The sequence below is a fragment of the Bos taurus genome, chromosome 11, assembly GCF_002263795.3.
Source record: "Bos taurus isolate L1 Dominette 01449 registration number 42190680 breed Hereford chromosome 11, ARS-UCD2.0, whole genome shotgun sequence".
NCBI classification, from domain to species: domain Eukaryota; kingdom Metazoa; phylum Chordata; class Mammalia; order Artiodactyla; family Bovidae; genus Bos; species Bos taurus.
The window spans coordinates 9215616-9232498 of record NC_037338.1 but is presented as its reverse complement, the minus strand read 5'-3'; the positions used below and the strand labels follow the sequence as shown (position 1 = coordinate 9232498).

Sequence of the window (16883 nt, the reverse complement as noted above, 5' to 3'; positions counted from 1 at the left end):
CAGCCTTCTTCCCAGTCCAACTCTCACATCCATACATGACCACTGGAAAAACCATAGCCTTGACTAGACGGACCTTTGTTGGCAAAGTAATGTCTCTGCTTTTGAATATGCTGTCTAGGTTGGTCATAACTTTCCTTCCAAGGAGTAAGCATCTTTTAATTTCATGGCGGCAGTCACCATCTGCGGTGATTTTGGAGCCCAAAAAAATAAAGTCTGACAGTTTCCACTGTTTCCCCATCTATTTCCCATGAAGTGATGGGACCAGATGCCATGATCTTTGTTTTCTGAATGTTGAGCTTTAAGCCAACTTTTCCACTCTCCTCTTTCACTTTCATCAAGAGGCTTTTTAGTTCCTCTTCACTTTCTGCCATAAGGGTGGTGTCATCTGCATATCGGAGGTTATTGATATTTCTCCCAGCAATCTTGATTCCAGCTTGTGCTTCTTCCAGCCCAGCGTTTCTCATGATGTACTCTGCATATAAGTTAAATAAGCAGGGTGACAATATACAGCCTTGATGTACTCCTTTTCCTATTTGGAACCAGTCTGTTGTTCCATGTCCAGTTCTACCTGTTGCTTCCTGACCTGCTTACAGGTTTCTCAAGAGGCAGGTCTGGTGGTCAGGTATTCCCATCTCTTTCAGAATTTCCCACAGTTTATTGTGATTCACACAGTCAAAGGCTTTGGCATAGTCAATAAAGCAGAAATAGATGTTTCTCTTGCTTTTTCGATGATCCAGTGGATGTTGGCAATTTGATCTCTTGTTCCTCTGCCTTTTCTAAAACCAGCTTGAACATCTGGAAGTTCACGGTTCACATAGCGTTAAAGCCTGACTTGGAGAATTTTGAGCATTACTTTACTAGCGTATGAGATGAGTGCAATTGTGTGGTAGTTTGAGCATTCTTTGGCACTGCCTTTCTTTGGGATTGGAATGAAAACTTTTTCAGAGTTTTTTCAGAGATCTTTTCCAGTCCTGTGGCCACTGCTGAGTTTTCCAAATTTGCTGGCATATTGAGCACTTTCACAGCATCATCTTTCAAGATTTGAAATAGCTCAACTGGAATTCTATCACCTCCACTAGCTTTGTTCGTAGTGATGCTTTCTAAGGCCCACTTGACTTCACATTCCAGAATGTCTGGCTCTAAGTGAGTGATCACACCATCGTGATTATTTTGGTTGTGAAGATCTTTTTTGTACAGTTCTTCTGTGTATTCTTACCACCTCTTCTTAATATCTTCTGCTTCTGTTAGGTCCATACCATTTCTGTCCTTTACTGAGCCCATCTTTGCATGAAATGTTCCCTTGATATCTCTAATTTTCTTGAAGAGATCTCTAGTCTTTCCCATTCTGTTGTTTTCTTCTATTTCTTTGCATTGATCACTGGGGAAGGCTTTCTTATCTCTTCTTGCTATTCTTTGGAACTCTACATTCAGATGCTTATATCTTTCCTTTTCTCCTTTGCTTTTCGCTTCTCTTCTTTTCCCAGCTATTTGTAAGGCCTCCTCAGACAGCCATTTTGCTTTTTGCATTTCTTTTCCATGGGGATCATCTTGATCCCTGTCTCCTGTACAGTGTCACGAACCTCCATCCATAGTTCATCAGGCACTCTGTCTATCAGATCTAGTCCCTTAAATCTATTTCTCACTTCTACTGTATAATCGTAAGGGATTTGATTTAGGTCATACCTGAATGGTCTAGTGGTTTTCCCTACTTTCTTCAATTTAAGTCTGAATTTGGCAATAAGGAGTTCATGATCTGAGCCACAGTCAGCTCCTGGACTTTTGTTTTATAAAGATTGCTCTATTTATTTATTTTTGGCCGTGCTGGGTCTTTGTTGCTGTGCATGGGCTTTCTCTAGTCTGCCAAGCAGGGGATGCTCTCTAGCTGGGGTGTGCAGGCTTCTCATTGCCGTGGTTTCTCCTGTGGAGCACTGGCTCCAGGCGTGCGGGCTTCAGTAGTTGTGGTTCCCTGGCTTCTGAGCTCGAGCTCAGTAGCTGTGGCACACGGACTTAGTTGCTTTGCCACATGTGGGGTCTTAGCTCGCTGACCAGGGATCCAACCCACGTGCCCTGCATGGCAAGGTGGCTTCTTAACCACTGGACCACCAGGGGGGTCCTCAAAGTGGAGTTTCATAAAAACTGATCAGGTCAGTAGGTGATTACAAAACAGCAGGTACCATGCCAGGATGTGAGGATGCTAAGGTGAATCGTGGAGTGGCTTCAAGGAACTGATAGCTGCTTGAGCAGCAGGGTGTTCTGGAAGGGGGAGGGATCTAAACGTGACTGGAGTCTTCAGTTGTGAGGAGGTGCAGGCGTGAGCTGAGGTGCTGGAGCCAGGGAGGACACAGCAGAGACGGCTCCACAGAGCCTTTCAGACAAAGGTGGACACACCTCACAGCTGATCAGCCGGGCAGTGACAGGGTCGCGGTGGAATTGAAGACACCACAGGGCATCTTATTTTTTCTTTTGAATTTTTGATTTTGTATTGGAGAATCGCTGACGAACAACAGGGTGATAGTTTCAGGTGAACGAGGAAGGGACTCAGGGCATCTTCCTTGAGTGTGCTGCTATTCCTGGGAGTTTCCAGAACCAGGGGCTCCACAGTCCAAGAAATCTGGGTAGGACCAGATGAGACAAAGATAAGCGGCGCTTGTACTGCAGGAATCCTCAGACTGACTTGTGGGCGTGGCTGTGCATCACCAGTGGGGGAGGGGACGGAAGGCGCAGCATCTCCCCAGCTTCAGCAGGAAAGCCTGCTTATTGGTCTATCCTTAAATGAGATGGACCCCGTGCTCTGAGGGATGCTCGGAAATGCCGCTGTGAAGAGAGTTCCGCAAGAGTGAAGAGGGATGGGCAGCTTCTAGGCTGCCGAGAACACTGGCCTTGTTGACATCCATCTGAGCACTCGATTTAGCAGCGATCAAGAAAGCCAGGGAGGGTGGGAGGAGGAATACGGACCAGTGGGAAAAAGTGAAAGTGTTTGTCACTCAGTCGTGTCCGACTCTTTGTGACCCCATGGACTGTAGCCCATCAGGCTACCCTGACCATGGGATTCTCCAGCAAGAATACTGAGTGGGTTGCCATTCCCTTCTCCAGGGGATCCTCCCGACTCAGGGATCAAACCTGTGTCTCCTACTCTGCAGGTGGATGCTTTACCACAGAGCCACCAGGGAAGCCCAAAGTATGTTAGGGTCTCTTTGTGATACAGACCAGGATGGATGGGAAATCATGAAGAAGAAGGAGCAATGATTATTCAGAGAACAACTTGATCTCGGAAACAAGGGGTGGATTGACATATATGTGTGTGTACTAACATGTTGAGAATAGTTTCGAATAAACCTTGTTTCTTCCTTACCATATAACTTCAGGATTCCCTGTAATAATTAACGTGTAGTCTGGGTTGTGACCAGGACCTCAGTTTCCCTCCCTTGGTGAGTGACTCCAGCTGGTCTGAGCGACGCCTGTGTCCCCTGCAGGTCATGTACCGGCGGATCCTGCTGCAGGCGGGCTTCATACAGTTTGCACAGCTCCAGTTCCTGGAGGCTAAAGAACTCTTCAGGTAACTCGAGGAGTTGGCAGCGAGCCCTCCTGTGTCCCTGCGGTCGGGTCTGCGGTTGGACCTCCGTCGTCACTGGAATGCTGTGACAGGAGAGTCGCGTAGCTGCAGTGCTCTGGGAGGAGTGGGGAGGCCCCCGCCCCCCTTAGCCCAGGGGTCACTGTCGTGTGTCTTCAGGGTGGGGCTGATGAGAGGCATACAGAGTGGTCCTCGGAGAGAGGAGACGGCAGTTCTAAAGAGTGCATGTGATGACCTGTGGATTCCCTGAGGGCTTGGTTTCCCTTTGCTCCAGAGATTTTAACTAAAGGCTGTGAGTCTAGAGAGAGAGCAGGTGGATTTATGAGAACTGTTCTTGTTCTAGAGACACTGTGAACCATGTGCTTCTGACTCAGTGTCTTAGGAAGCCATGGTCCCTTCTGTATTTCATGAATCCTGCACATGGGGGCCCTCCCACCACCCCCACTCCCTACATGGCCCAGCACCCCATCCCCAGCAGCCCTTCTTCTGGTGGGGGGGAGCAAGAGGGGGTGGTCAGGTGTGTGCTCTGGGGTCAGCAGCTGTTTATGTTCGCTCAGCACTCATGCGGAAGATCAAATTGCACCTGCTATGATAGCCCTTAAATGTCCCACGAAGGTGTGGTCTGTAGAGTAAGTTTTCTAAATGTCCAAGTAGAACAGACTTTGTGCGCTTCCAAGCCGTGGAGGAGGAGGTGTGCACAGAGCCTCGGAATCCGCCTTTGGTCAGAGGTGCAGTGCCACTGCCGTTCCTTCCTGCCCGGGCTTGCAGGGACCATGGCCCCCCTCAGCCCTAGGGGTGTGATGTCCTCGGCAGCCGAGCCCCCTGTTCCATTGTGGGGCCTGAGGTTGGCGGAGCGTGGTGCTGGGCTCTGCGGGCAGTGGTGGGGTCCACTCCCGGTTGCCTTGCACCCTTCTCTCTCTATGCCTCACAAACTCCGCCCCTGTGATTGCAGGAGCGGCCAACTCGACGTGCGGGAGCTCATCTCCCTGTACCCGCTCCTGCTGCCCACGTCCTCCTCGTTCACCCGCTCCCACCCGCCCCTGCACGAGTTTGCAGACCTCAACCAGCTGACACAGGGTGACCAGGACAAGGTGGCCAAATGCAAGCGCTTCCTCATGAGTTACCTGAACGAGGTCCGCAGCACAGAGGTGGCCAACGGCTACAAGGAGGACATCGACACAGCCCTGCTCAAGCTGTATGCCGAGGCCGACCACGACAGCCTGCTGGACCTGCTGGTCACTGAGAACTTTTGTCTGCTGCCTGACAGCGCTGCCTGGCTGGAGAAGCACAAAAAGTGAGTGTCTTTCCATCCCCACTCCAGGTGCTCCCCAGGGGCTCCCCGCCTGGCCCTTCCCTGCCCCCTACCTTCAGATGCTGTTGTGCTACTAATGAACCAGAGCGACTTCTGAGTCCCACACCTTCCTCCAGGGACCACCTGTCACCCTTGGGTTCGTCAGCCCCATCACGGTCTGCAGACCAGACGAAGGGGTCTCAGAGACCACTCAGCTTCCATGTCAATCACTCAGATGGGTCCATCTCTAGGCGACCTCATGGACTGTAGCCCGCCAGGCTGCTCTGTCCATGGGATTTCCCAGACAAGAATACTGGAGTGGGTTGCCATTCCCTTCTCCAGGGGATCTTCCTGACCCAGGGACTGAACCCGCATCTCCTGCACTGCAGGCAGATTCTTCACCATCCGAGCCACCAGGAAAGCCCCTCCACACTAACTCGTTAATGACGGAACATGCCGTCATGGGCCTTGTGAGTCAGCGCATCGTCCTGTCTTTTCCACGTTCCTTCTCGATGGGATCGGCCTGTGCTAGCTGCCACATGTGTGTTGGTAAAATGATAGCTCACTTCAGCCACTGATGACCAGATTGAATAGAGAGGCAGATACCTGGATAAGTAGATAGAAGGGCAGGCTTCCTGATCCTGTGGGCGAAAGGGATCAAACTCTGCCTTCATTACAGGCATGAGCTGGTCAGCACCCATCCCCTTGCTGACTGACCGCCGGGTACCATGCGGGCCTGTCTGCAGTGATGACCCGACTAGACCAGCTTCATCCTGGGGGCGGGGGTCTAAGCCTTCCGGGCCTGGGCTGGGGGTTTCTTTAAAAATGAGGGGTGTTGGGTGCTCCCTGTAAGATCCTCTGTCCGTGACCTTTGTTAAGCATGTGACGTGGCCGAGGTGCTCGTCAAATCCTGAGGGGACAGGGGCTCACAACCCAAACCCCGTTCAGATGCAGGACATCACGGGCTGGTGACTGGTCTCCACGCAGGCGGTGTCTTCTTTGGCCGTTTCCCTGAGTTTCCAGAATGCACTGTGGAGCAGAGTGATTCATGAAGGAACCAGACAATGCCCTGCCCTCTGGTGGCAGCGACGCTGCGACTTGGGACGGGAGGGTCCGGGGAGTCAGTGTAACTCTCTAAAATCTCCCTAGAGAAGAGAAGGGTTCCAGGGATAGTGTAGTGTCTTTGCTCTTTGAGGGGAGAAGTCTGACAGTCCCTGAGGCAGCTTGCCGGGAGAGGAGGGGGACCAGGAGGGGACACCCCTAAGAGCTGGGGAGGTGGGAACAGCTCTCGATCCAGGCAGTTCCGTGTTGTCACTGATCCTGTCCACTTAGAAATGAGAACACAAGGGCCACAGAGGGCGAGCTGCTTGCTCAGGGTCATACAGTCCATGAGTGATGAAGCCTGGATTGAAACTCAGGGCCCAGGACTGTGGGTGCCCCCCTGCCCCTGCCACCCTGACTCTCCCTGACCTGTTCTCTGCCATGCCTGCATGCTAATGGCCTTTCTTGCAGTTCAGAATCCCCCCTTCCAGAATAGCTCACACAGCCTCCCTTCCAAACAGTCTTAATTCCCCGTGATGATTTTAATGGTGCCCTCAAGAGATGGGAAATCATACTAGTATTGGAAGTAAATTGTAAAGCAATTCCCAATGCGAGTTTCCATCGTATAATTGTAGTTTTACTTTTCAGCTTATCTTAGATTTGAATATGGTCCTTTACGGAAGTTGATAGGGAATGCATTTTCATATGATACGTAAATAAACAGAGGTGGGGGTCTTTCTGCTGCTTGAAATGTGCTGCTGATCTGAGTTGAATAGAACACGCAGGGCTGGGGGAGGGCTGGGCATTGCTGTGGGGGTGCCGCCTGCAGTTTGTGGTCAGCAGAGGGTGCCCTGACCCTGTGCTTTCCTGCAGGTACTTTGCTCTGGGCCTGCTCTACCATTACAACCACCAAGATGCCGCTGCGGTTCAGGTGAGTTCAGAGGCTTCTAGGTGTTGCTGTAAAACCACATTTAACTCTGAGTCACTTGAAAAAAAAAAATCACAGCTTGGTAGAGACCGCTCTTGCCTGATCATAGCCCTTTTTCCAGAACAAGAGTGACACCTTTTTAGAAAATGAATTCCCTGAGAAACAGCAGCCTGGGATTTTCTTTTCTTTGCCTTTCTGTCTCTCTAAAGAACATTGTTAAGACTGAGTTTTTTTAAATGTGAGAAAAATAGGATTTCATACTGAGCCACGAGGCCTGCGACATCATTGCCTTATCAGAAATTGAGACTGTGAGTAGTAGTTTGTAATTTCTACCATTAATGACAGCAAGTTTTGTAGGCAACTGAGTTATCCATCATCTGCGACAAAACCAAAGCTGATTAAGGCCAGTCGCTTGCCCGTGGGACACCACTGGTCAGGGGGGAGCTGAAGTCTGAGCCAGTGCTCCAGGCCTTGGCAGGGGTTCTGTGCTCAGATGTCTCGGCCTGTCTCTTATGTCTTTTGTGAGCGGCTGGGAACACCAGCAGTGCTCACAAACTCATCAAACATACCTGCTTGCTTTGAGAAACTATCACGATAATGTGATTGTGGAATAGGTAAAAAAAAAATTTAAGAGCAGATTTGGGAGTCTAAGATAGCATTTTCATTTTTTTAAACACCAAGTTGTAAGAATTATGGTTTGCTTTAAATGTATTAATAACAGCAGAGCTGCATAGAGAGGAATTTATAAAACTGAAGTAATTAGGAATAAATCTCCATCTATGGCAGAATTTTTTTAATGACACATTTCAATGATTGTGTGAGTAGTTGGGTTTAGGGAATTCAGCACTGAAGAAATTAGTAATATAGAAAACATTTGTACACTGGTATCAAAATTGCAGCATTTACACTGCCCACCTGTTTCTTGGGCTTCTTTCTGGGAGTGTGGTTCAAAGGTCAGTGTGGACAGGTGGGTAAGGTCTGCGGCACAGGGATGATGCAAGACAGGCTCCCAGGCAGCGCCCATCTCTTCCACACCCTCGTGATGCCAATTCTTTCTGAGTCTCAAAGTAAGATTCCATCTACACGTCAGGGAAGTGCCTGAGTGAAATAGCAAAGGCCTTTATTGTGAGAATCTACCCTGAGCCTCGTGCCCACAGGGGTGGGAACACCAGGGCACAGGGTCACTGAAGTGTTAGAAAGCACATCTGAGTATGACAGCCCAAAAGGGGCTTCAAAATCAGGAATTCCTGTGATGGAGAAGGTGGAAACGCCTAGCTGATGGGTGCAGGTGAATTTCTTCTCTGTCCAAACACTGTCAATGATTATTTTATTTCAGGAAAAACATTTTATAATGCATCCACATCTCCCCATATTTTATATTTACTATTTGTATTACTGAGATCTCACGAGAAAGAAAAGAAAGAGAACTTGATGCTTTATGTTCTTGATTTCTTAGGCCATGTTCTCTGTATTTTTTTCATCTATTAGAAAAAAATTAAGATGGACTTAAGCCTTTAAAGTTTGTGTTACCACTCTGAAATATATCAAGGCCAAGTAAGCACATGCACATCCTCTCTAAGCTAGTTCTAAGCTGTCTGTGTCCTTCCATCCCACCTGTCCCGGCTCCCCCTCTCCAGCTCTGGGTGAGCATCGTGAACGGGGACATTCAGGACTCCACGCGCTCAGACCTGTACGAGTACATCGTGGACTTCCTCACCTACAGCACTGACCCCGACCTCGTGTGGCGGCATGCCGACTGGGTCCTGCAGAGAAGTCAGGAGGTTTGTGCTTCAGCAGTGCCTTTGCAGGCGGGCGGTGTGTTTAGATGGGCTGGGGAAGCATCTCCAGGCTGGTCACATGGTGGAACTGAGACTTGGGTCCTGGCTCATAGAACTCGGAGTCCATGCTCATCAGAGCTATGCTGTGTTTTGGGGTTGTGGAGTGTGTGTGTGTGTGTGTGTGTGTGTGTGTGTGTGTGTGTTTGTGACGGAGCGTGCATGTGTAAGTCCAGGGACACGCTCCCCCTGACCCCCACCACCTCTGTAGCATTTCTTGGAAGATAGTGTTGCACTACGAGCTCCAATTGACTGTCGGGAGGCGGCCTGGAGATGCTGGGGTCCCTCTCGGGTCATGCACACAGTTTGTCTGGGCGTCTGGAGAACCAAGTTGACTGAATCTTCAGCCGCTTATATCTTCTTTCACTTACCATAAGTGACCGTCCTTCTTTTGCTTAATCTGAGTGTAACAAAGCTGTCGTTTCACAGATTGTGGAAACCTGCTATCTATAAATGTGTGATTCCTTAGTTTCCAAGCCTTTTATTTATTTTTAAGATTTTTTTTTTTTTTTTATGTGAACCTCTTTCACAGTCTTCATTGAATTTGTTACAGTATTGCTTCTGTCTTATGTTTGGGGTCTTTTGCCCCTGAGGTGTGTGGGATCTTCACTCCCTGGCCAGGAATTGAACCTGTACGCCCTGCCTTGAAAGGCGAAGCCTTAACCACTAGACCGCCAGGGAAGTCCACCCCCAGCTTTTTTAGAAGGCCCAGCTGGAGCTCTGGGTCATTTCCTGTCTCTGTCAGCACTCCACACTGCTCTGGTTTTCTGAATCATCACGATTTTGACAGTGCTTTTACCCAAAGCATGCAGCGCTCACAATAAAGATAAGATGGGGTCTTTGAAAAGCGCGCTAACCAAATGGCTACTTTTCTTTCAGGTCGGAGTTCAGGTTTTCACCAAGAGACCACTAGATGAACAGCAGAGTGGTTTTAACCCAGATGATATCATCAGTTGCCTTAAGAAATACCCTCAAGCCCTGGTTAAGTACCTGGAGCATCTTGTCACAGAAAGGAGACTGCAGGTGAGGCCTGGCTCTCAGGCCAATATCATGGGTTTGCTGGGGCCCTATGGGAACCTGAACTTGGCCAGTGGGTCTAACTGAACGTCTTATGTTCCTGGCGCTCAATCTGTACTTGCGGGAGGTCAGAGAGGGAATCAGACATTTGTGAAAGAGACCGGAGGCCCAGGTGGCTTGTTTTCACCCTCCACCTCTTGTCCCGTCCACTTTCATTTTTCTTCTTTGTTTTTCTTCCTTGTTATTATTCTTAAAGGAAGTGAGTGAAGCTTCCTTTCTTTGGAGGCAGCTAAATCTTGTGGCCCTTACCTAAATCCTGTGGCCCTTACTTCTCAGAATGAGATACTTTCCCCTAGATTCTGTTTCATTCTGCTTATTATTTATTCGGCTGCATTGGGTCTCAGTTGTGGCACGTGGCATCTTCCTTGTGGCATGTGGGCTCTTTCCTGTGGGCTTAGTTGCCCCCCAGCATGTGGGATCCTAGCTCCCCGACTAGGGATCAAACCTGCGTCCCCTGCATTGGAAGGTGAAGGCTTGACCACCGGACCCCAGGGCAGTCTCCCAAAAAGTTTATATTCAGGTCCTCCATCATGCTTTCTGAAAGCTTTCTCTCCAGTACTTGCATTCTGTTGACCTGGAGCCCCTGCTCACATCACACATCTGGGCTCCCACACATGCCATCCTGGGCGGGGGGTGGGGTGGTCTCTGGGCTCCTGCACACGTCGTCAGGGGCGGGGGTGGGGTGGTCTCCTGGCCCCCTGCACATGCTGCCCGTCTGCTCACCCCTGTCCTGCAGAAGGAGGAGTACCATACGCACCTGGCTGTCCTCTACCTGGACGAGGTGCTGCAGCAGAGGCCCTGCACCCCTGACAAGGATGCAGAAGTGACTGAGACGCAGGCGAAGCTGCGACGCCTGCTCCAGGAATCTGATCTCTACCGAGTCCACTTTCTGATGGGTGAGTGGACCCATGTAGCCTCTGTGGATAAACGTCACAGGGTGCGGGGGGGACAAGGTGGCGGTCTGTGAGCCTCTGTGGCACCGAGTCAGCCTCCCGGAGGCCAGGGATGCCTCCCATCTGTCCTCTGCCCTCTGGCCACAGATAGGCCCTTTAGCCAATGACCCAGAGGCTGCCCAGGGTGCTGGGAGGTCTGTGCATTCACTGAGCAGAGCTGCTTTGAACTTGCTCACTCGGCTTTGAAGCACTCTGATCAGTTCCTTCTGAGGCTCTGGCTGTGACCATGACTTTGCTGGCTGGCACTACCCCCAGCAGCCCGCTCAGCCACTCCAGGCTGGGAGGAAGGCATCCTTCCTGGAGGGGGTCCAGTTTTCACTTCCTCCAGGGCAGGGACCGCAGTGTCCGTGTTGTCTGGCAGAGTGAACTGTCTCCTGCTCTATGGGCACCATGGGATTTCCAAGTTGTCCTTACTGGGTTAAAATACTTCTCTTTAGCAGCATTTAACTCCCAATCCTTTCTCATGGTTCATGGGAGGTATGTCCTGTATAGACCCCACAATTGAACTCACAGGTACTACACCATCACGCCTGGCAAACCACTGGCCACGTTTCCATCCATACATAACCTTGTTTATGTGCATTCTGTTGAAAATACTTTATTTAGTGTATATTGTTGATTCACTGACACTGACCTCATGGCCAGAAAGAAGCACATGACTCAGGCCTGAATGATGTTCCCATGAAGAACTTTGTCCCAAGGCACCTGGCAGTCCTCCTGTACCTAGACACCCCCAAACTCTGTTACCCAAGGCAGTGTCCAGGTAGCCAGAGTGGTGGTGTTTAGGGGTGTCTGGGCATCCTGGGGGACTTCTCAGTGGCTCAGCAGTAAAGAATCTGCCTGCCACTGCAGGAGACACAGGTTTGACCCCTGGGTCGGGAAGATCCCCTGGAGGAGGAAATGGCAACCCATTCTAGAATTCATGCCCAGGAAATCCCATGAACAGAGAAGCCTGGTGGGCTACAGTCTATGGGGTCGCAAAAGAGTTGGACGACTGAGCAGCTGAGCACAGGCAGCCTGGGTGGTGGCGTCTCGGGGTTTCCATGTAGCCAGAGTTGCTTTGGGCTCTCTTAAGCTCACAGTGCTGGCAGGCAGGTGCACGGCTGGACGTCCCCCGCCTGGCACGGGCACTTCAGTCCCTCACTGGCAGGTCCCACCCCGCAGACAGGACCCGAGGCGCCGGGCTGCCCCTGGAGAGCGCCATCCTGCACGGGAAGCTGGAGCAGCACGAGGAGGCATTGCACATCCTGGTCCACGAGCTGGCGGACTTCCCGGCAGCAGAGGACTACTGCCTGTGGCGCTCTGAGGGCCGCGACCCACCCTACCGCCAGCGGCTCTTCCACTTGCTCCTGGCTGTCTACCTGGGCCCTGGCCCTGCCGCGCCCGCGCGGACCGTGGCTGCCGTGGACCTGCTGAACCGCCACGCCGTGGAGTTCGACGCAGCCCAGGTGCTGCAGCTACTGCCGGGCACGTGGTCAGTGCAGCTGCTCCGCCCGTTCCTGATGGGTGCCATGCGGGACAGCATCCATGCCCGGAGGACCACGCAGGTGGCTGTGGGCCTGGCCAGATCTGAAAACCTCATCTACAAATATGACAAGGTGAGAGCTCGGCCCTCCTGGGTGAGACGTTTAACGTTGATGTTAACCCTGGAAAAACAGTCTTGGTCTGTTTTCTTCTCTATGACTTCGACACAGGGCATGTGTGGGTTACTCACGCAGACACGGCTGTGGGAGCCAGGCTGGCAGTGGTGAGGTTGCGGCAGTCTCCTGCCCTGCAGACGCCAGCGATCAGGAGAGCAGAGGGAGGTTGTGGCCAGGCCCCAGTCCACACCGCAGGTCATGGTATCACTCCGTCCACCCAGCACATCCATGCAGAATTAGCTGTTACTGTCCCCTTTCACAGAAAGGGGAGCAGGGACGTGGGGTGTCACAGAGCACACAGGAGCCAGATGTGGACCACAGGCCGGTTCAGAGCCCCATTCTTCATCCTGTCTCCATCCTCCAGGGCTGCTGTAACAGATAAGAGCGAACCCCACAGGCCAGGGGCTCAGATGACTCACAAACAGTTCTCCCTGTCTGGAGGCTGGAAGCCTGGAGTCAAGGTGCCGACTGATTCAGTGTTTGGGAGGCCCCATCCTTGCTATGTGCACATGGCCAGGCGTGGGCACCAGTCTCCTCTAAGGGCCCTGCAGCCATCATGGGGGCCCCGCCTCCAAACACCGTCCCGCTGGGGGTCAGGGCATCCACGTAGGGAGAGATACAAGCATTCAGTCCATAGCAGCCCCAGCTCATCAGAAGCTCCTCTCTGGTGAGGCCCTGCGTGTGCCCTGCGGCTGGCAGGATGTCCCTCCAGAGCAGGAATCTGCAGGTTTCTCCCACTGGGGAGACATCCTTGACCTCCCCCAGTGGAGAAGCTGAGGTCTGGAAGATCTGGCCTCCCTCCTCTGACCCATCCTTGCCCATCTCACTGTTTCCAGGACACGTGGAAGGAGCAGTGGGCCTGCCGTTCCATTCAGACAGCCTTGATGTCCACCGGTTCCTCTGCCTGTGTCCCGTCTCTTCCTTTTGTGCCTGGTGAATGCCTCCTTGAAACCCAGGCTAACCTCTGTCCCCTGTGAAGCCTTCCCATCCCTCTAAGCAGACTAGCACCCCGTGTGCTCACCCAGTGCCGCGCCTGTGGTGCCCCTTCCCCTGTGAGGCTTTGGGTGCTCTGAGGGCAGGAGCTTCCTTTACTGATCTCCGTATTCCTGAGCCAAGGCTGGTGTCATCTTGACGGCATCAAATGTTTGTTGAACGACTAAAGAAACTAACAAATATGGTGATTCCCCAAGCCACCAACAGGCTGACTTGCTGGGTTTACTCACGTGAATTGTGCAGAAAGGCTTTTAACTTACAGAACTCAAGTCCTGTGTTTCAGACAGGAAATGATAAAGTTGTGTTAGTTTCGTTAATTACCTTTAAAGAAAGGAAATTAAGTGTCCTGGGACAGGTCATGAATGTGCTACGGATAGACCGCGTGGCTTGGACCGTGTCTCTTATCTGGCCTCACTTTTCTGGTGTGCAGACAGGGGTAGCAGGAATTAGATGACTTTCTTGGCCTCGTCAGCGCTAACGCCCCATGACTGCATAATGACCTTTTTGAAAGCATCAGGGCTCAGAGAACGTTTGAGAGAGGATCTTGGTGAACAATGCCTCAACCAGAGAGGAAGCAATTACTTTTGAAAAATAAGAAGGCAGTTTTGTAGCTTTTTTGATTTTTCTAGTTCCTGAGGATAGTTTTGTTTATTTTCACTGCTGAGATTCTGTTTCCAGAATTTGATGTTCAAGCTGTCCCCACCAGGGATGACTTTAATAACTACCCAGGGGGCGATGCTTGTCAGCTCTGAAAACTGGTCACAGACATCTCCATCTTTTCTTTCTGCAGATGAAGCTGAAAGGAAGCTCCGTTCGACTCTCAGACAAAAAGCTTTGCCAGATGTGCCAAAACCCCTTCCTCGAGCCTGTGTTCGTTAGGTACCCCAACGGTGGTCTCGTCCACACCCACTGCGCGGCCAGCAGACACACAGAGCCCAGCTCCCCCAGCGCCGGGGCTCGGACTTGAAGAGGCAGGGCCTTGGGTCCTCAGCTAGCCTGCTGGGTGCGCAGATGGGAGGCTGTGACTGTGCTCTGTTGGCCGTCCCTGAGTGCTGGGGGAATTCGGTCTATGGAAAACAGGCTGGGGCCAGCCCCCTGCCTCGGATGGAAATGGACAGTCCCTCCAATAGAAACATGCCAGGTTTCCGCGTCCAGGGACCTCGCCGCCCATAACAGATGTCTGTTCCCTGAGGAAGTGAGCCTTCCTGTACAGCCCAAGCAAGTCAGACCCCCACCCCTCGCCCTGATCTGTAGACGCGTGTCCACACTGGAATCGTCTGCTCCAGGGTAACAGCGGTGATCTCGTCCTGGTCGGTGAGTGGCTGGAGAACCCAGCTCTTCATCCTGATTGTCCGCCCACCGGCCACACCCGGGCTCTGCCTCTGCCCTGCAGGACTGCTGACCTTGGGGAGGAATTTTTGTTCTTTCCACTTCCCATCTGGCTCCCAGCCCCCAAAAGATCTGCCTGGGTGCCCCACCCTTCCTTTTGGGGTAAATTCGTTCCCTTCTGGCTGTCTGGAGAATGAGGCTCCGAGAAGCCTTGGACGCGCCTGGAAGAGCTGCTCTCGGGTCTGGAGTCGTCGGCGGGGGTGGGAACCCACGGCGTGTGGCCTGCTGGTTTGAAACTCCACGATTCACATGGTCGAGCAGAACCTTTTATTTGAAGTTCTGTCCTCTTCGTGGTTTTTCTCTAGTTTGGAAATTCACCCATCATGTTCACTAGGGACGGTTTTCCTTATGAAAACATATCCGCCCTTGATCACTTGGGAAATTAAAAGGGAAAGGTGTGAGCACAAGCCGGGTGTGTTTGCTGGGGCTGCTGATGGTCGCCTCCACGCTGGGTGGGCTGGGCTGTGGGTGACAGCTTCTCCTGCACTGGGGTCATCACCCTTCCCGGGGGAGTGCTGCCCCACAAGGAAGCCCAGGCAGGCTGCCTTACCTCCCAGCACTTTACATGCCTGTGCTGCGGCTTCCCAGACACACAGGACAGAAGTCTCCCGCAACCTCGGCATCGCAGGCCCGCATCCACTCTTGCCTCTCTGTCCAGCATCTCGGGGAAGCTGACTCTGTGGTTACTTCACTGCCCTCCTCTGAATTTCGTCCTGCTGATGACTGACTGACCATCAGGGACTAAGAAGAAAGATGCCGTGACCCCTACCATGAAGCTTGGCAGATACGCATCAGCCTGTGTGTGTGACGGGAGGACCCCCCAGACCTGGCCTGTGTCCTCAGCCCAGGCCTTACGGACCAGGTGTAGAGCTCACCCACCTGTAGAAAGGATCTGTACTAATAACCGTCCGTGTGCTCGTCCCTCTTGTGATTCGAAGGGGCCGGGAAGCACAGGCACCCACTCACCCTCCCAGCTGTGTCTCAATCTCTATAAAGAGTCAATGGTGAAGAAATTCTTGCAGCTCGGCTGTGTGCTGTGTGCAATACTGGCAATCAAAGCCGAGTCACGCGTCTTGCCCTGCAGGTGGCTGTGAAGGCATGGTCATGGTCCTGGGGACGTTATCCTTACAGCTTGTGAGTTTGGGTTTATTCCTCAGAGAACGAGCAGCTAGGACTTGGAATTCTGCAATTCTGAAGGCACTGTTTCTCTCCACGAGATGGGGACAATCCTGGAAAAGCCTCCTGGTTCCTAACTCGGGGGCACAGGTCTTTCTTTGCTCCACACTTTGATCGATATTTTGACGTTTGTTATCCTTTAGAATAATGGAACTAAAGTTGAACAGTTTTCTATCTCTACTGAGCCCTCAAATGCAGCAGGATTCTGTGACCCTGTGCTGAATTGTAAAAACCTTGCCTCTCTATAATCAGCACCCCCACTGACCAGGCCCCTTTCTCAAATTATATTTTTAAAAGTTCATGGTTCTTTCCAGAGGCCTGCTCTTTTGTGATCGTACCGTTGATTAGAGGAATTAGAACCGTCACTCGTTCCTTTCCTCCCTGGGTCAGTTTGGTGTCACCTACCTAGTTAAAACAGCACGAAGTGGACACAGCTGACATTAATATTCTCTGGGCAAGACTTTAATTTCATGAGCTGTTAATCTGCTGTAGCTTATCAAGCATCCCTGTGGGAGGGTCGCGTGGGCTATGGAGCCTTGGGCCTGCGCTCCGAGCTGGACGGACCCGGGGTGTGCTTGAAGGGGATCCGGGGGCCTTAGATCCCGCCCTCAAGTCCCTGCCCATCACACAGCCAGGGTGGCCTGGGCTTCCTGCTCGCCCTCCTATGGAGACCTGGCCCTTTACCCTTTAACCCCTGGATGGGTCCGAAATACACAAGATGTACAAATGTAAACTTGTTGATTTTATTAAAAATCCTTTTAATTCTTTGTTCCTCCTGTAGTTGTTTTTTTAAATAAAAGTTGTCTTGGTGAGAGGATGGCTTCCACCCCCAGGGCATCCAGCCTAAGGGCATCCTAGAACTTAGTCCTCAGCCCTGGTGGCCCCTCCCAGCTCCATCAAGGACTTGTGTTGGCCTCCTTGCAAATCCTTAGGTGTTACTTCACTGAATTGTAAGTGATGCACTTCTGTCTCCTGTGAAGTCTTTAGGT

At 51.7% G+C, this 16883-nt stretch overlaps 1 protein-coding gene across 2 annotated transcripts in view; it reads left to right on the top strand.

The window, feature by feature from the left end:
- The window catches only part of TGFBRAP1 (transforming growth factor beta receptor associated protein 1), a 33820-nt gene extending 17154 nt beyond the window's left edge, over window positions 1–16666 (top strand). Inside the window, exons 7-14 of one of the 2 annotated variants that reach the window (XM_024998576.2) lie at window positions 3474–3556; window positions 4524–4865; window positions 6777–6834; window positions 8469–8612; window positions 9546–9689; window positions 10480–10639; window positions 11861–12294; window positions 14120–16666. In XM_024998576.2, the coding sequence (XP_024854344.1) occupies window positions 3474–3556; window positions 4524–4865; window positions 6777–6834; window positions 8469–8612; window positions 9546–9689; window positions 10480–10639; window positions 11861–12294; window positions 14120–14296 (1542 nt within the window). In that variant the 3' untranslated portion in view covers window positions 14297–16666. 2 annotated transcript variants of the gene reach the window in all.
- Window positions 16667–16883: the final 217 nt, after the last annotated feature.